The 20,505-nt window shown below is 38.6% G+C and overlaps 1 protein-coding gene across 2 annotated transcripts in view; it reads right to left on the minus strand.

Moving 5' to 3' along the window:
* The window catches only part of SLC1A2 (solute carrier family 1 member 2), an 82,346-nt gene extending 63,364 nt beyond the window's left edge, over window positions 1–18,982 (minus strand). Inside the window, exon 1 of one of the 2 annotated variants that reach the window (XM_072422117.1) lies at window positions 18,503–18,982. In XM_072422117.1, coding sequence (XP_072278218.1) covers window positions 18,503–18,519 — 17 coding nt within the window. In that variant the 5' untranslated portion in view covers window positions 18,520–18,982. The remainder of the gene's footprint in view (window positions 1–18,502) is intronic. The other variant, XM_072422116.1, reaches the window with a different exon arrangement.
* Window positions 18,983–20,505: the final 1,523 nt, after the last annotated feature.

The raw sequence follows: 20,505 nt of genomic DNA on the forward strand, positions 1-20,505 counted from the left end.
TGTGTACGGTCGTTCGTTGATCGTCCACGTTCAGAGCATGCGTGATGAACGAACGTCCGTTCACTTTCCTGTCGTGCACATAGTTCCTCTATCGCTTAAACGATCGTATCTATTGTGTGTACAATATCTACGAACGTGTGTCCTCTATGTGCAGGATCGGTGCTATACGATCGTTCATATATATCGTGCAGGAACGTTCGTCGTTCGTTTTCCGACGATAATAATTGGAAGTGTGTACGTAGCTTTACTATGGTGGCCTTTGGTACTTTGATTGCCATACGATATTTACTGATGATAAAGTGGTGATCAGAAACTAACTTTAAATGGAGAAACTGATTTCTGTATTTGGAAGTTACACAAGCAGCCACATTTGTTACATTTTCAAAGACATATTGAAAAAAGAACAGAAGAACAGTTCTTTAAGGCAACAGCAGTGTTTTTAAAAAAAGTCAGTTACATTGAATATATTAAAGTTATATTAAACTACAAATAATAGACGTGCAAATTAAATACATACAATCTTATCTCAAAGTAAAGGTATGACCAATTAATAGTCGTAGTTGTACTTGAGCTCTGTATAGCTTTAATATATTCAATAAAACGGACTTTTAAAAAAAAACAAACACTGCTGTTTCTTTAAAGAGCTGTTCTTGTGTTCTTTTTTCAATATGTCATTTTTGTTATAAATCACTATATCACTACATTTATGAAGCATTAATCTCAGCAAAAGTGATCACTAAGTGATGATTTCCATAGACCCTTATATCTGATTGCCACTTCATAAGGTCCAACTCTAATTTATAAATATGTTTGTATTAGTAAAAGTGCCTTAAATGTGATCACCAGTTCATAAGATTGCAAATTAAGTTATAAATCTTATCTATATCATGTATAAAAGTGTGACCATAATGTCAGCTGATCCCCTCTTTTGTCAATGGGTAGTAACTATCCCAATAGCAAGAGATTAAAATGTCATGTGTGGTCATAGACAAACAATAAATTACATCCAGTGCTGGATGCACTAAAAATAAGTGAATTTCTCAGTGTGTGGCGGACCTTAATAAAGCCAAAAAGTTTTCAATAAATCAAGATCATGGCACAGTGCAGCTGCCTTAAAAGAGAATTTATTATTATTTCAACCCCTACATAAAAATCTAGAAACAAAGGGGTGTGCATACCTAGTTTTAGGATTGTGGGTAGTGTCATGCATGTAATTTTGCTATGCTCTTTGTCCAAATGGCTATCTAGAACCACCAGTATACAGCACAGATATTGTTAAGCAACAACATTCAAATACCTTCCAGTTTAGGAATACCATACTGTATTTCCTTGTAGAAACAATGAATAAATACCTGTAAAAATGTTATTATTATTATGATTATTTATAAACAGGATTTATATATTGCCAACATAATGCAGCGCTTTACATTAAATAGGGTGATGATGGAGAGATACAGACAGTTACACAGGAGGAGAGGACACTGCCCCTAAGAGCTTACATTCTAGGAGGTATCTATGTCGTGCTATGGATTTAAATATCAGACATAATTACATTGTCCTCTAAAAATATGTTTGGTATTTTTGGCATAAATGGATCATTTCTGCTGAAGCTGAAATATGCTACGCCAGCAAAACCTTGCATCATTCCCTGTCAAGTTTGCATGTTGTAGGTGTACCCTGCCTTCAGAAAGAATTGCCATTTATCTTAAAATAACAATCCCTACCCCCCAATAAGAAATTCTCTAGGTATCAGCACAAATCATAAGTCATTCATCATGGCTGCCACTTAGACCCAATGGTTTCATGTATGTGTGCCGTGTGTTGGGCTGTCTAATAGAGATATATAGCACTGTTATAGAACATACTAAGCTCTGCTTGCAGTTAGTGGGAGGCAGGGGATGTAGGAGGATTATAGATCAGTAAGACAAAACCTTTTTTAAATCTTTGCTTACACAACTAGGGTCTTTTATAGGCCAGAAGAAACCTACATTGTTCACATAATAATCCTACAATTACATAACATTTATATCATTTCTTTTATATATATATTATGCCCAAGACAAAACAGTTTAATTGTATTAATTTTTCTTTTAATTAAATAGATTTGAAATTTTTCATATCTGATTTAGGCCTAATTTGAGCTTAGAAATTGGATCGTTAAAACATCACAGAATCTATTAGACCTATTCTCTGAAAAGCCCAGTCATTCCCAGCCAGGGTTTTATGGAACCATAGGGTTCCTCCATAACAGTATTTCTTTACTTTCTTAAATGGGGGAACCCTTGAAATAACTTTCAGGTCTTAGGGACCCCCTGCTATTATTCCTATATCCACAGCTCACCGTATATTAGCTTGGTGGTCGATAAGAAAAATTCTTCTTACATTGCTGGCCATTGGGAAGAACGTCAGCCTTACAGATAGCCAAACAAATCAATGGTATCTATAGGCACAAATTGCTTATTGCTCAAGGAACCCCTAGCAACCTCTGGAGGAACCCTGCTTAAGAAACACTGTTCCAGATGTAGCTAAGGGTTCCTTGGGCTTTGGCTGATTGACATTCTATGTGATATTGACCTCAAAGTTTTGTGGCAAGCTCATGTTCAACTGACCACTAATGTAGGGTGTATTTTTTCTATTAACCTCCTTTAATTTTTGGAGGAGTCCCTCAAAACCTAAAAATGATTTTAAGGGTTCCTTAGGAGTAAAAAGGTAGAGAAAGGCAGTAGAATGTACGCAAGTGTAGCTGTAGTTGAACATCTCTCCTTAAAAGTTGACCTTGGATAAGTCCGTTTAATGGGCGAGAAGTTTGCCACTGGATAAAGACCTCAAGGTTGGGTAAAGCCTCTTGCACATTTTTGGGTACTAAATGTAGCAAGGTATGGTTTACAAAGAAAAGATGACTCGGTTTTTAAGACTCTAGACCTTCAATGTCTACTGTTGGACAGTTCTTCTATAATTTAAGGGTTTCCTAATATTTTAATAATTGCAGACCTCAGGGGATTTTCAATATGTCCCCATATCTCCTTCATAGGACTGTCCAAGTCATTACCGTCAGTCCTATTAGGTACCAGTATGACTTCAAGATGTCTGGCACTAATGTCCAGTTACTGACAATGTTCTGCTCGTGTCTTCTGATACATCACGCCCATTTCTCTACTTTGAAATCAGAATCAATAATGTAAAGAATCCTGTTTTAACATTGTTTTACAATAATTTAGGAATTACTTCCCATACCTCCATCATTTAATTTCCATACCCTATAGCCATATGAAAATTCCAGTATAAAAAGTCCTTATTTACTGAATAATTGATCTTGAATAATCTGTCAAGCTACATATTGCTTTTGCTTATTCTTATTCTAATGAATTCATATGGGAATACTTGATATTACTCCTTTTTCTGTCAATATTTACCTTCTAGATAATAACAGTTATATATCTGAAAATGTTTTTAATAAAACAAATGTATCAGAAATAATACATTCCCTTTACATGCTATTTTAAAGCTGGAAGCCTCCATCTCCTTTACCTAGTAAGGAGAAATCTTTTATTGTAAGCACTAAAAGCCATCTGCCCTCCAATTGTCACCCTTCACACATTCCCCAGGCTGTGCTATCAGTGGTAAATATATTGTAAATGCACCACACTGGGTGATAATCTATTATAACATACCTACATCTAATGTGATAGGTGTCGGGTTGGAATTTCCAGGAATCGATGTGGCAAGTGTTACATTTTATGATAGGTTCCCATCTTCTGTACTTGTTACAATATACAAAATATCAATATAAATATTTCCAGCTAAATACACAATTTGTTGGAAGCCGTTCAACTAAAGGTCAAATACACTTATTGAAGCATTTTGAATGATCTCAAACTGATGTCTAATGGATGTCATGGACACAACCCAAAACTGATCAACACGCGCTCTTAATTTGGTCCAAAGAGTCTACATAGCAAGTACAACCAAATTTCCCTGTATGGCAATCTAAATAATCCACCTAGTATGTGATATACAAATCTCATAAAACACCCAAAAAACATCCTTTACTTCCCAAGATTATGCCAAAACCTCTTACAATTATGTCTCACGTGTTCTCCCCCCCAGACGCTGTAGCTTACAGTGGGAGGGTTCAGCATCGCTGTCAATCCAGAAAGCAGGACAAGGTGTGGTCAGTTGTTGATTGACAAGCCACAGGCAAATCAGACTTAACAATATTGATAGCCACCCCTCTGAAAATGTTTTCATCCCACGGAAATGTAAGAGGCACAACCTACGTGAGAGTAGAACCACTGCTCTGAATTATGGACCAGTGCAGAATTGTTGCTACCCCATTAATAGAAACTGCCCGGATCTATAGATATTCATGGGACTTGGCAGACAGAATAAGAAAAAATGTGTCCATGCATTTATTTTTAAGTTCTGCAAAAGATATCTTTTAATGGGCAAATATTTATAATACTATTTTAAGCAATGCAACCTAGTCTTGGAACCACCCTTGTCTGTGATTGTACAATGACTGAGTACTAAATAACCCAATATAGCCATGATGGCTGAGAATTATAGGAGGCTGATAAAAAGACATTTAATTATTTATTCAAGCTGCATTTGATTATGAATAAATATTCATATTCAACAATCAATATTTGGAAATCCCGCAAGACTTTCCTATAATGCTACCAGGAGTGATATCAGTGTCTGAATGGGGGTGCACAGGTATGTACTGGAATAAAAAATTTCAAAGAAAGGAGAAATGTTGGGACTGTTTGCAGCAGATCAGCAGCACAAATTTTTAAAATATTATTAGTCATAGCCACTCAATTTGCCATACACACCTCACATGCATTAAATACTCATATAAAACGGTGGTGACAGGGTCTCTTTAATGATTACCTATGGACAGTCACCATTCCTTCTTGTGCAGAATCTGTTTTGCTTTCCTCCTTTGCAAACTCTACAACCTGCAAAGGATGAGAATGAATGATAGCAGAACAATAGGCTTGTCCTGATCATTTTCCTTTTTTTGGATCATTAGCTAAATCATGAATAGTGAAAAGCTTTGCCAGTTTAGTGGATTTATATCGTTTTATACAGAAAATGGAAATTACTTCCTAATTATGCTTCTTGCTTCAAATCGGATTAGCTGGAAATGAGTGTCTCTGAAGGGAAGTAACAATTGGAAGGGATTTATCAGTTTTGCAAGATACTTTGGCATCGCATAGAAACTTTCACAATAAATGATCATTTTCCAACAATAGAAAGTTATCTGAAATTGAATTTCCAGCCAGGGCCCTCCAGCAGCAATTTCCGAGGCCCTAAACATCCTGGGTCCCCTCCCCATGGGTAAAAGTTGCAGAATTGCAAAAGTCAAGCATTAAATTGGTGCCTAGGACAGAAGTACCCCTCGTCTCCCCCTCACCCAATGGCAGTCATGTCTAGAGCAGAAACTTTAGAAGGATAGAGGAAGTTAGGGTTGTCTCATTGTTAGTGGCCCTAATAGAAGATTTTTTTCTCACTTCCTATACTGCTGAAAACATTACCACCAAGAAAAAAGTGCAAATTTCCCACTGGGAACCCCTAAAAATGTGGTTGATTGAATAATGGAATTTTGTCTGTTCACTTACCAAGATGAATTATCCCATGGGATGAGTTGCATTGCTTAGTAAATGTGGTGACTTTGTAATGAATACCTAATCACATGCAAGGAAATCAGGATTTTCCTTGGATGATTGGATGGTTGAAGTCGGCGGAGCTTCATATAATTCACTAAGCTGACCATTTAGGCTATGTACACACGTCAGATGATTCCCGCCCAATAAGAACGCCTGGGATCAGAATTTGACATGTGTACGTTGCCCAATGTCATTCATGGATCGGTCTAGACAAAGCCATGAACGGCAGACGATGATTGGCCACAATAGTAGTGAAGGGAGAACAGCTCAGCAGGGTCAGCTCCCTTGTTCTCCCCCTTTCCCACTCCATAGAACAGAACGGCTGTCGTTGATCGTTGATTGTTGATCTGTCACTCTTTCGTCGCAGGAAACAATCAGGGAAAATTGCTTCCAACTAAAATAATTGAGCGTGTGTACACAGCCTTATACCTGGTAAAGGGATAATTTGCTGTGCTATGTAAACACCTTTAACTCATTTAGCAAATCACCCCATTGTCATGTCTCTATGGCCCCCATAAAGGTATCCAATGGACATCTGAGGATTGTTGTTGAAAATGATAATTGACAGAAGAATGAATGAGTGCTGTACACACAACCCTGTTCTATTGGATGAATAGGGGAGTAGGTAGAACAAGCGAGCGGCACCTCATTATTTATAGGAGTGAACAGCAGTAATTCCTGACTGAATACAGGTCGTGTTTGTCTCCAGTAGAAATCTAACATGTGTACAGCGGTCCCCCGAAGTCGTTCGAATGACCAATTGGAAATGACTGCTGTTCACTCTTAAGGAGGAGAGAACAGCGGGGTGCCAATCACTTTTCCACCCCTCCCACCACTCCAGGGCACCCACCCAGGGGGGCAGCTATGGGTAGTTTTTACTGACATTTTTGAACTATCAAATGTTATTTCAATCGAACAATTTTGAGTGATGTGTTTGCCTTGCACAGGAAAAAAAGGAGTATAGGAATCAAGAACAAGTAATCTTTTTTCCAAAATGCTCTTCAATTTCTTTAAAAAAAAATGCTTGACGGGACCATAAAGAGTTCACATTTAGGCTGATGGAAACTACAGTGACAAAAACACAGATATATCAAAAAACCCTTACAAAGTTACTTAAATCTACATTAGAGGACTTGCAAGGTATCCAAAAATAAACTGCATGTGCAAACCGAGAACCATACAGTGTATGACTAATAGATAAAAAATATATATGAAGAATTGTTCAACTTTACATCTTTCCCTACAAACAGAAATTTGCAAGCGGCGCACATTTTGCAGGGATTTATGCACGTGAGCCTTGGTGAATTTCCCCCCACTGTCTCAGAGAACAGCCTGTGTTTCTTAATTAACAGCTGGGAACCCAGAAGAGAGATTCTGAACAAACTGAGATCAGTCACCATCTGTCCGCTATAGGTTGGCGCATAGTGCCCCCTGTTGGGATTAAAGGGTTCTTTTTAGCTCTGTTTTTGCACTTTACAGAGAGAGACTCCTGTAACTAAAGTATGTAATAATAGTAATGGACACACAAAGGATATGAAAATATTTAAAGGGTCAAACCAACCATGTGATATTTTAACTCTATGTGAAGCCTTGGTCGGCTAAGTCAGCCCCAGGATCTTCTATATCAGTGTTTCCCAACCAGGGTTCCTCCGAAGGTTGGTAGGGGTTCCTTGAGCAATGAACAATTTGACCTCTCAGGTCACTTTAGGTGGCACCAATTCTGTTTTTGGCTGTCTGTAGGGTGACATTCTTCCCAATGGCCAATTCATTTCATATGGTCCAATGTTACCAACTAACCTGACGCGGCAGCAGTATCAAGTCTGTACAAGAGAACCCCTCTGGATGCTGGTAGAATACAAAAAGGTGCAAGACTGAGGAAAATAGAGCAGGTCTTGTGCAATCATAATGCTACACTTTTCTGTGGTTTGGATAAGATAGGGAAACAGATAATAGTCAGATTTGACCACTGCTGGTGTGACCACTGGAGACATTCACCCATTTACCGACCTGGTTGCAAATCGCTAAGGGATTGGAACATCCATCCATTGTGGACCCAGAGAACAACAGAAAAGGTTTACTGATTACTAGATACCGAAACCTGGACAAATAATATGTGTCATGGTTTATAATCTATTCAAATTAATTTTATCAATCCCAAATAGTACTATGATCCCTGATGAAGGGGGAGACTTATGGCTTTTATACACATCAGTTTGGTTTCTCGGATATGACTACATAAGTATTTTGGAATATCAAAACCATTGGTGTGGCGGTTTTATTTTCCTTCATCTACCAGGTGTTTACTGATATATGTCTCATCCAATTATGGTGACCTTTGTACCCCCATCTCTTGGTATCTGCTACCCATATTTAGAACATTAAGGTGCAGAGACATTGCTGGGAATGTGTGATCTTTTGATAGACTAGTGTGGTCCGGCATTCCTCCATGATCTAATCCAGCAGCAGTGTCGGCACCAGGCAGAGGAGCCTTGATGGAGATTGGAAGAGTGCAAGCCAGTACTCCCCAAAAGTGTAGCCTGGGTAAGAGAGAGAAAGAAGGCAACACAAAGTCACAAGCAAAGACTATATCTCAGTAACAAACCACTGCTCTTCATTGTCAAGGATTACCCTGTACCAGAATCAATGTTTTTTTTAGCAAGGACTGGGTGGGCAGCTGCTGTAGTAAACGTATCTGATGAAGGCCATGAATACATTGGTTATAATATTGTGTGGCAATGAGCCTTGGACTCAAAAGTTCTAACAGAACCAGGACATCATCATCTTTTTAGCAATTTATTGCTTTTCGAAATTGAAGCCCCAAAAAAATGTCCATGGAATTCCTGTGATGCAGTCCCTGATATGATTTCAGTATTCCTGAAAATAAGCACATAAAATATTTAAGATTGGGCTCCATTTCAAACTTTCTAAGGATCCCCATGTTTCTCTAATATGTGTCTTAAAGGTGATTCCACTAGTGATACAGCGTATTGATTTCATATGATTCATCCAGAGCTCCATTCACCAACATATGGCCCAAGGGCTGCATTGGTCCCTTTTGGTACTTTCTGCGCAGCCCTTTACAGATCCCAGCAGTCATAGTTGGAACATTGAAATTACAAAAGGCTGAAATGGCTCTCTAGCAGTCTCAAGTAACATATCCTTAGTTTCTTAACAACACCTGAAGTTTGTCTCCAGTTTGTCTCCAACCTCTAGACACCCATAATATAACTCTAGGTTCCAACAATGTCCAACAACACTCGTAATATGTCTACACTGTCCAATATGTCTCTGGTCTCTGATAACACCTGTACTAGGTCTCCAGTCTTTAACAGTCTCCAATCTCCAACAACAACCATTAATGTCTGCAGTATTTAACTATCTCTTCCTATATATTCACTCTCTGATAGTTTTCTGTAGCAATACATATATTACACATCTATATTTTCATTCATTGTATCCAGATTTATCAATGAAATGATGCTGGAACTGGCATAGTTGTGTAGCCAGACAGTGCTGCCCCTCTATAAATCTTACCAGCATTAGGATCCCAGCGGAGAAAAAACTCCCCGGCTTCCATGACTTATCCCATCCATCAAGTGTGGGAGCACATATTTATATATTTATATATTCATATAATATATATATATATATATTTATATATCCTGCCTTAGGTAGTAGAAAATACATTCTTACTTTCTGTTTTCAAAGATCACATTTTTTTAAATGCACAAAGAAGGTGCAGAAGCATGCTTCTTCGGTCACCCCTGTGCATCACCATTCTGTAAGCTCATTTTGCCTGTTAGACTGGCAGTATATTGTGACAGAACAGAGCTCTTTTTGGCTCCCATCCGACATGAAGGGTATTGCATGAGACCAATATAAAAACACGAGCTCCTGCTTTCCTAGATTGCTAATTTTTGCAACAAATGAGATTTGGAATTGCACCTCCAGACTCATTATTACTCCCCACTGTGCTGATCTGTTGCTCTGTTTTATACCACCCATAGTTCCACTTCCAAGAACAATAACACCAAGTGGCTTCCAACCCCTTTATAGCTCAAGTTGTCAAAACCATGCTTTGTGTATTCTTCTGGCCTAAAGGAAAGGCAGTTATAATGGTTTGTGTGGTGGGCATGGTGCACAGGCATTACAGATGTGTGACCTTGGGTTTTGTCTCTTTGGGGCTATCTAACTTTTAAGTGAAAGATAGAAAAAATACTTTGAAGGAGTATAGGGAATGGTACCATGGTATCCTGTACCATTCTAGAAAAAATCTCCAATTTTCTTTTTTACACTTTAAGACCTTGATCACTATTGTTTTAGTTGAAATCAGTGAAGAACAATTGAAGAAATTGTCAGCAATGAGTTAAATCTTTTGTTAAGAGGCCTTAGTGTCATGTGGTGGTACTAAGCTGATTCCTAAGGATATACGAGATTCCCATTGATAGTGAAAGGCCAGGTCGCTCACCTCCTTTTCATCCACGTAAGAATACTACAACTATTCTTGGAAGAAAAGCATGTGTACACTCGCTACAGACATGTAGAGCACTAAAGATATTAGCATTTGTCTCAGTTTGAATCTACGCCCTAGTCAAAAAATTCTGCATTCTGAATGCCCCCAATACAAGTACCATTGGGAACACTTCTAGAAGAACTGAATCAAATGACCAATATTCTTCCTAAATTTGGCTTTAAAAACTCTAGTAAACACCACAGAGCTTGAAAGTTGAAATAAAGAAGAATTAAAGTCAAGGGAAGATTTTTTTTCTTTTTTGTTTGGGTAGAGCAAAGGATGGTTTAGAACCACTGCCAGGTTTAATTGAGCTCACGTTTTCCTAGTACTTTCTCCAATTCAGAGATTACAAAAGAAACATTTTTTATTAGCGGAACACTAAAAACTTAGTAACTCTTACTAGAATGTCCTATATACCCATGATCAATATTTAGAGATCCAGAGGTCCCTTTTATCAAGGAGATGATAAAAAAACTCCTTCATATTAGGGGCTCTTTCTCACCAAAATGCTGATTATTATTTATATAGAACTACAGTAAAATGTTTAATTTCTATGTTTTTGTACTTGTATTGCACATGCTGTACTAGCTTTGCTGTGATGGTTATTTCATGGTGCCACCAATGGCCAAGGACCCATCAAGGCTTCTTTGTGGTTGAAGACGGTGAGGTGCCGATTGTTGGTTGGAAGCTATGCCAGGCTTTATTAACTGCTAGCTGCTGAAGCCTAGTAAAGAGTCATCCTAGTCCATTGGTACATATATTGGTTATATTCAATTTGAGCCCATTTTTCAACCAAAGTAGCATTCTGGTACCAAATTACCCTGGAAATGTGTTGGCCTTTTGCATTAAAGACCTTATTTTGGACTTGAAAATCATTGATGGGGCTTTCTTATTTTCCTACATCTCCTATTCCTTTCCTCTAGTAACATTAGTTCTTCTTATTGCTTTGGGGACTTTCTGCCCCGAGGTCCCCTGCTCCAGCCATTTTTGATCACCCTCCCTCTTCTTTCTTGACCTGGTACCACCTGTTTCCCTCAATCTTTATGCCTTAAAACAGATTCCCATTATCTCTTGTCCCCAGAAGCACATTTGGTTGAGGCCATTTTCATATATTGACACCCAAACCCACTTCTCCAAAAAAGAGCTAATTCACACTTGTGGCAATGTGGCAATGCGTGGTATGATTTTACTGCCTTTTGTGAACAACACTTTAGCAAATGTGCAGGACACCATGAATTTAAATTAAATATTTAAATAAAAGGAAAAAATAATTATTTAAGCAAAATTTTAAATACAAAAATATTTAGCTTCAGTGAAAAGTAACCCAAAATGTATGTTCTCTAAATGCCAAACATTCACTGTGCAACTCACTCCAGCCCTATGCAAAACACACATAGAATTCCAAAATAGATAAACTAATATTGTATTTTCTTCCAGTGTGTAATTATTTTCTTTTACTTTGTACATTTTTACATTATTTCCCCAGTCATATCTGACACCTTGATTGGTGAAATACGCGAGTTGTTAATATTGCTAGCTTCAGTCACACCTTTGATGTATAAATTAGTGTGTTCAAGACCTTCCCAAGGTATATGGAGGTAGCGGCTTTGAAATGTCGCCTCTCTGCAGTGACACATTGTGTGTGAAGGAGGAACTGTTCCTTGATGAGCTTTGAAGTTGGGGATTTGGGCCTCAACAGTGCTCCATTGATCTTCTCAGCTCCAGGTGCTCGACTAAAAAAAGTAATTTTTTTCAGAAGAGCTCTGTACATAAAGGGGCCAAAACATTTGCTTCTGTGTATCTTTATATGTCTGATCTTCCAATAACTAGTTCTTCCTACTGATGAGGGCCTATTGGACAATGGCCATAATGGCGGCATTGTGGTAGCCAATACGTTTCATGTTCACTGGGGTTGGGTCAATGAAGAAATTGTTTTCAATTGGATTGAATATGGTACATGAGTAATGCTCCTCTACACTTCAAAGGAAAAAAGAGGCATCAACTCTCGGTGCTGATTTTTTGTGCATGTGGATCTCAACATACATTGATCTTGGCACATTGCAGCAGCCTTCTTGTAGATATTGGCACCCAACTGTGCCAATTCTTAAGTCATTTACATGCTAATTATGGGGTTGAATGGGGTTTATTTGTTTGTAGGGGTTAGTACTATACCTTCAGCATATCAATGTTATTATGGTCCACACACCATAAACATGTTTTTTCTCCACCATGAACATTGCCACAGGACCATACACAACATTGTGCTCATGCACAACCTGGTAACACTGAGGTTGATGAGAGAGAAGCTGCCTAATGATGAATCTCATTGTTGGACCTATTGAAAGGGTGACAATACTGCTGCAAGGGCCAAATTCTAAAAGTGCATCTCCAGGGCCCAAGGACTCCAACATAATGCAACTCCATGCTCCATGCAACGTCTGCCCCCACGTGACAGGGAGAAAAGTAGTTTTTCTTTGGATGAATTAACTTTAATCCTATTCTGAATTTTACGGTTTATTAGGATGGATGTTTTCTCCTTGTAGAAATTAGATTTTAAGATTAGATTCTCCAGAGCAAGAGTTATAGAGTTGTAGTGAAAGGAAAGTCAGCTGCTAATTTACTTGATTCTCACTCTGGAGAAAATCCTTATGTAGGTAAGGAGATTGGAGCACCTCAGGCAGGAGGAATGTGGGTGACAAAGTAAGGCTAGATATGGGAACCAACAGAATTGTTGATCTGTTTGTAGTTTGAGTACCCCTACCAAGTTAGATCTTTTAGGAGTATTTGTAACTGTTCAGGCAAGAGGGTGGATTTTATAATCATACAATATTTAGAATGTAAAACAAACTACCGGTAAACTAAAAAGAAAGTAAATAAACTTTTGTTCTTTGCATCTTACAAGGGGCACTAAAGAAATGTGCGGAAATAGAGTTCAGTAGGGAATTCTGAGGTCTTACAGTAGCCAGAGGTTGGTCGGTTGATCCTTTTGCGACCCATTTGGTCCATTTTAGGAAGTGAAAATGGCGAGCATGGACTGTGGATTTTGGGATGAATGGGACTAAATCCAGTATGGTTGTACCAGACAATTCCTTATCTGGAGCCTGGAATGAAGCTCGGGAAAATCAGGTTTAGTCCTTCCTAATATACATACACAATATACAAATAAGTACTGACTTGACCTACTCCATGTTTGTCGAGTGTTCATAACGATTTTGTATCTTCTAAACACAGCTAGGTTGGTGTGACCTCCTGGAATGAAAAGCACATTGATTGCCACAAGTGGAGCTGAATTGGCCATATGGAGGAACCATACACTAGAAGCTTCCAGCTAACCAATGGATTTGGAGTGTCCGATGTACTCCAAATCCCATATCCAATCTAGGTTCCATATCCACACTATGTGTATATATGTGATCTACCTGTAAGAGTGTGATATCTGAAATATGGCCTGGGGAGTTGTCGTACTAAATAATTACCATTTTTTTGTGTACTTTGTTCACTCATTTTTTTCTCCCACATGTAGGCAATAAGACTATAAATTGCATTTATAAAGACTGTTGTCCATCTGTGCTATGCCAACACATGACAAGGATCCAGCTTTGAGAACATGCCTGGAAACTTTACCTAAAGTGGCATGAAACACACCGAATTAGCTGTTTCTAAATAGAAAGCTCAATTAATTGGCATTGTTAAGTGTTCACCTATACCAGGTAGTGGGGGAACACGGGAAAGGGCCATATTAGAGTTGCCTCCTACATAGTGTAGCAAACCTGGCAAGATTTTTACTTTCCATGGTAAACTGGCAACACAGCTGAACCAAATCTCTTTGGTATGGAGAAGAGGGGGAGGTATTCTACCATCCTGGGTGGCAACACATTTACTGCATAGATCATACTGAAGGCCTTGTGGGTCTCCATCAACTGCTAATCTACAGCAAATAAAGGCTGCACAACAGTAAGGGAACGATTTAAATCAAAACTGAAGCAAAAAAATAAACAACCCAATAAAAAAAAAATTAGCTTTTGCTACAATATTCACCTTTAATTTAGAGTTTTCCTTGCTACATTTTATGCCACTCCATTGGCTAGCAATATGTAACCTACTTCCCCCAAGCACAGGTCATCCTAAACCCCCCTCTTCTGATTGGACAATGAAAGTGAAGCCACAGAGTGATGAGCTCTCTGTCTATCTCCCTTCCAATCAGCATGTCTCTTATCCATTATGAACTGATTGGCTTTTGTGCTGCTTCTTCTTTAAAGCATTTGTGAGCTGTGGGAGGAGTGATGAATGTTGTGAGTTGTTGAATGCAGATTGTTGATATATTACATGTGAAATATGATTACTGATTAGCTGTGTGGGATGTTGCACTTTTGCACATTTCAGTTGAGTAAGCTAATTATATCCAAAATATTTAATAGTCATTGCTAGGTAAAGCCTAAAGACTGCACTGTGTCTTAATAGCCAGCATTGGACCAAAAGAAAAAAAAATGGAGCATCGTTTTCCAGGCTGCAGCTCAATTCACAAAGCTTTACACAAGGATCAGATTCATTATTTCTCTATAGTCCCTCATTATTACCAAGATATTGCTACTGCAGCCAAAATAACCTTAAAAAATATACTTTTATAAGGTCCTGAACTCACATTCCTGCATATAGAATATTACAATGAGGGTTATGTGCACCAGTGCTCTAAATATGATTTCACATAGACTCTTTGCATACATAAAAAAATTGAAAAACTAACATTTCTAATGATCATAGAGTATTGGTGCAAGTGTTCTTGTTCCGAACAGGGTGTGCATATTCTATGTCTTGCCCTCTTTGCTGCATCCTAACATTAACAAAGCATGTAAATTATATTAGAATCATCAGATTTGATATTCAAAGCTGAACCCTAGGTGAATATTTAAACTGGTTGGCTATACAATACAAGCACAAATGAATTTTCTGTTTTAAAAAGTAAAATATGTTCAAGGTGCTTCAAAGCAAAAGATTTGCAATGTCCTTAATATGGCTAAATTAGAAAATCGCCACAGTCGAAACGCCTTTGCCAGCATGCTGTAGACAAGCCCCCCTGCTTTATGTGTGGAAGCAGGCATCTCTCTGCAGAAGTCTGCCAGGCCTCCTGCTAAGCCAATAGTAAATCACTTCACTTAGCAAAGCTAACAACCCCTGAGCCAGTAAAAGCTCTATTGATTGGTGGAAGGCTGTCAGACAACCTTATATTATAGGGACATGATGAATTGTGGGAGAAACCACAGTGCCCAACAGGGGAACCCCGTATCCAACACATCTGGAAGTTCATTTAGCAGCAGCGGGGGTACATTAATGGTGGTGCGGAAACCTCTGCGAGATAGCAAAGAATGGGACCTATGAACATGATATTGCAACCCACCTGGTAATATGCCTACCTTGCTCTTTGATCTTCACTATGAGGGCCTATCCGGCACTAAACAATCTTTTCTCCAAAAACACCATTGCTGGGGCCTTAACTTGGTGCATATATGCACTGTGGCCCTATTTTTCCTATTTTATAAAAGGGGCCTTTACTGGTCCAATGAAGAATAAATGGCACCACAACATGTGAAGGCAGTAATGTGCATAAACATGCATTGCGGTACCACACAGGTCAACGCATTCCTTTGTGGGCAGGTGTGATCGGGCCCCTTAAAACTCTGTTGCTACTGTGGTTCACCCTGCATGTTACCGCAATGCATGGTATGCATGGTCCAACACAATGTCATCCATTCACACCATATCACATAGTAGAATAGTCTTTCCACTTGATGCCCCACTGTGCTACCATGGCAGAAAAAGTGTGAACCCAGTCCTAAGTTGGCCATACACTAGTCAAAATTCTCCAATAAATAAGACATTAAATTTATTATAAACATATTAGAAAATAGGACATTCCTAATTTCCAAATGTCAAATTGATCAAACCATGATCAGGTTAGATTAATTGATCAGGTTCTAATTATTTTATTCTGCTCCCCCTACCTTGACCACCAATATTCTAACTCAGCAGGGGGAGCTTTTCTTGCTGTTGGTGATCAGGGCACAGGGTGGCATGGATTTGGCACATTAGGTACATTGAGAGATATCGGTCACACTTATCATACACCTATTGAGCAAAATATGGCATCCTTTGATTGCGATTGGCTTAAAATTGGTATGGAGCATGGGAGGCCAGCTTCTACTGACTACTTGACTGTTCCAGATTATTTCCTGGGTAAGAACCCAAGAACAGAAAGGAAACAAGTCAGCAATAGCAACTAATTTGTATAATGGAGGGTCCCCTGCTACCTCTCATCCCCTGACTCCAACATGATGAAAATGAGCTGACAAATAATAATACAGAACTGGACCCCATGTGTATGCCGCCCCCCATCAGCCAAGCGGTGTTTGAAAGGCTCATCAGCCGTGGCCCTTTGCCATCTCCAAATCCCAAGGGCCGCGTTCTATCTGTTGGTAAAAAGTAATTCAATCACGGAGATTGTGATGGTAGAAAGTATTAATCTAAGAACGATCTTCGAGACGTTCTCTGGAGACTTCGCTGAGCTGCCACTAGCGGAGAATACTCAATGAGCCAACAGCTGCCAACATCAAATGAAGACATTATTTTACAATTAGGGAAACCGCAGACACGCCTGACCCCGAAGATGAAATTGTGTTAAACGTCAATTATTGATGCGGTGAAAATTTCAGTTATTAATAAGATCTTTGATTTTATTCATAAGCTGTTCAGAGACCGCACATTGCTATGGAGACTGTGAAATCTGCCCGTGATTGTATCGATTGCCAGTTCCAGCTTCGCTTTTAATTTATGGTTTTTGTTTTGGATACTTGGATGTCATTTTTTACTTTCCCCATGCTGAAAAATGTGTGCAGCCTTTGCTTCGGGCAATTTTCATTCGAATTAAAGCTACGTGGGTGATTATTTGGGTTTTGCCAACGGCAAAGAGCATCAACGGTGTGCCAAGAATCTAATCAAAGACAAATAAATTTAATTGCACTGAAAACATAAATTCCAATTGGGTATCGCTGGCTATGGCATGGAGTATCATTGGTGCCCTTTACCCAGCCATACAGAATAAACCTGACAGCTTAGTGCATTGTATTATCGCAACAGGATTTTCGGTAGTCGTGTGACCAGTCAGAGTATTCATGCAGCGACTGATCCTAACATGATTTTGGTAGTCATGTGACAGATCAGAGCATGCATGGAGCAATGGATCCAAACATGATTTTTTTGTAGTCATGTGACCGGTCAAAGCTTGCATAGAGTGACAGATCGCAACATGATTTTGGTAGTCATGTGACCAGTCAAAGTATGCATGGAGTGACTGATCCCAACATGATTTTTGGTAGCTGTGACCGGTCGGAGCACAAACAGAATGACTGATCCCAACCATAATATCAACAATATTTCATCCTCAGCACCCTGGAAATTCTGTGCCCCCAGCCAGTTGAAAACGAAGGGGCACTTTCCCAACACAAACTAAAATCACAATAAATCAATCAAGAAGAAATACAATGACATCATTGCTACACAACAATCTTTACCAAAACAATCCAAACCCCAATTTACAATCGCTCATTGTTTTTCCCCGTACAATAACTGTTCTAGATGACGGTCTGACCCCTTAAGAGGAGATCACAATGCAATTATTTTACAACTCATCCTTCCAGTTAATATTTTTTGGTGACTTGGGCGATCCATGGTAATATTTGCATTGATTCATTGGTTGTATGGAAATGTTGAAATAAAACAAAGGCTCGTTGATATAAAAATTGATTGTGATTGGGTGTATTTCTAAAAAAATGAAAGATACAACTTTACTATTGAATGATTGCTTCTTCAATGTAAGTTTTTATTTAAATGGGCAGCTGAGTGCGAATTGCTGACTGAAGCGAATGTGATTTTTTATCTCCCGATGGGGAACAATGAGCGAATCCTTGCAAGCAGTCTAAGAACAAGAGTATCAACAACAATAAGTCAGCTTGATCATCAGACCCTGAAGAGTCGATGGAGCTCCAACTGGAGGCAACCGGTCATACCCCCCCCCCCCCCTTCCATTGCAAGCGTAGGGTCTTTTGTTTGCTTGATACATAATGAATGTGAACAGCTGTTGACAACAAAAGCCCTTAATTTGCTACGAGTGCCCCCTGCCATCTCTGACGTTTGAATCCCCATCCTTTACACCATGGTCAACCATTGCAAATCAGGACAAAAAGAATAAAAAACACACACTGATTGAATGGAGAAGAAAAAAGAAGGGTACGACAATACGGACCCGCAGTCAATGAAAACTCACCTTTCATTGGTCGTCATGGCTCCGCGGGTTCTTCAGTTTTCTCCAGCAAGCCCGTGGGACTGGGTCACTTTAAAAAATCTTCGGGAAGTCCGACAGTGGTGACATAAGATGCTTGGAATAATCCTTAGAGTTCCAACCCCAAAAAAATAACCACACAAGCAAAAGGAAGAGGAACCGGTAGAGCTGAGCACCTGTCTGTGGTTCAATGCCTCTCCAACATCCAGACCTGAAATGACTCAAGGGCTTGCACTGCCACCCCTGGTGAAGTAGTGAGCTGATGCCAGGGGGGGCAAAAGGAAGAGGTGGTGTAGTGGTAGGGGGAGGTGGACTCGTTGGCTAGCTTTGATCTTTTGCTTTCTCCTCTTCTAGGAGCTGTGTGTGTTGACCTGCTGCTGGCTACAGAGGGATTGAGAGCTTTAAGTCCCCTAGCTGTGGATTTGCAGTCTATCCCTCTCTATTTTAGGCAGAGCTGACATCACTCGCTGTTGTTACTCTTTTAAATCCTCAGCCTTCCTTTACACATAGCTGTAGAGGGCTCGCTGTGAGCTCTGGATGCGAATAAAGCTGTTCCTCCTTACAATAGACTTGCAAGCACAATGCAATGAATGCCAATCGTAGCCAAGTTTAACCAATAATCTCTTTTACATGATAAAGAAAGCAATCTTCATTATATTGAATCATATGGTAAAGAATGGAAATCATACATAGCCATTGATGTTACGGAAGAATGCCAGTCATAGCCAAGGTAAACCAATAATGTGATATCTCTTTTACATGATCAAAAAAAAAGCAATCCCCATTATATAGAATCATACGGTAAAGAGTTGAAATCATACATAGCCATTGATGTTACAGAAAACACAAAAAAAGATAAGAATAAAAAAATAGGATCAGATAGAAAATACATTAAATTTATAGATAGGTAAAAGAATGAATATGAATATAATGGATATACAATAAAGAATTGATAAACGTACAAAATGATAGACCATTGGAAGTGTCAAGCGCATGATTGAGATTTTAATGAATAGGATTAAGAGGGAGTACACAAAAAAGATTCCACATTTGCCACTGTTTTTGCCTTTTTTAAATTTGCCTTTTTTAAATTTAAAATGTATCTTCTACCAAATGAAAAGGTCTTATATACAGAAATAATTAAAAAACCATAAAATCCTACATTTTCCAAAGTGACATGAATGAACAAATATGCCAGAAAGAAGGGTATACATAAACCAGGATGAGGGTTGAAATATGTCATTTGTTCAATCAAAATTAATCAGAAGCCAAATGATCTCAGCTTTATATAGATCAATAAAAAATATGGTAATATATAAACCATTTAAATGGAAAAAGGTGACAAGGTGTGATTGATATTTGGATAAATACAGCATATATATATATATATATATATATATATATATATATATACACTAGAATAAAGTAGAATTCATCATTTGCTCTCAAATTTTAGTAATGGCCATATGATTGGGGTATGGAATATACAAAGTAGTGATCTGCATATTTTATCATAAATTACATCATGATCTGGGCCCCGATGTGTAATTTAGCTGATGCTAGGCATATACAATGCAACGTTTTTAATAGCTTGGTAGATCAATTTAATAAAAACACTGAATTAAATAAAAATGTATTATAATCAGGGTCTTTCTTTAATTTGTACCGAACAATAATCGCTGTTCTTTTTATTGATTGTGCTGGCCATATATCGGTTGGTGACGTTGTGATTGCATTTTTAACAGCTTTCTGATTAATTCTGCTCAATATTAATTCAGTGTATTCTGTATAGGTAAAAAGAAAACAAATGGTAAAAAGAAATTAAGTAATTGGCATATCACCAAGACTAAGAATAACAATCAGATTGCAACCATTGATAATGAAGGGGGTGATAGAGGTTGTGAGGTGTGCCCCCCTTGGTGCGTTGCCTTTGCCCCCTTGGTGCGTTCTTTGCCCCTTCTGACATACAATGGTGTCAAAAACATGAA

This window comes from Pyxicephalus adspersus, chromosome 9 (genome assembly GCF_032062135.1).
Source record: "Pyxicephalus adspersus chromosome 9, UCB_Pads_2.0, whole genome shotgun sequence".
NCBI lineage: Eukaryota > Metazoa > Chordata > Amphibia > Anura > Pyxicephalidae > Pyxicephalus > Pyxicephalus adspersus.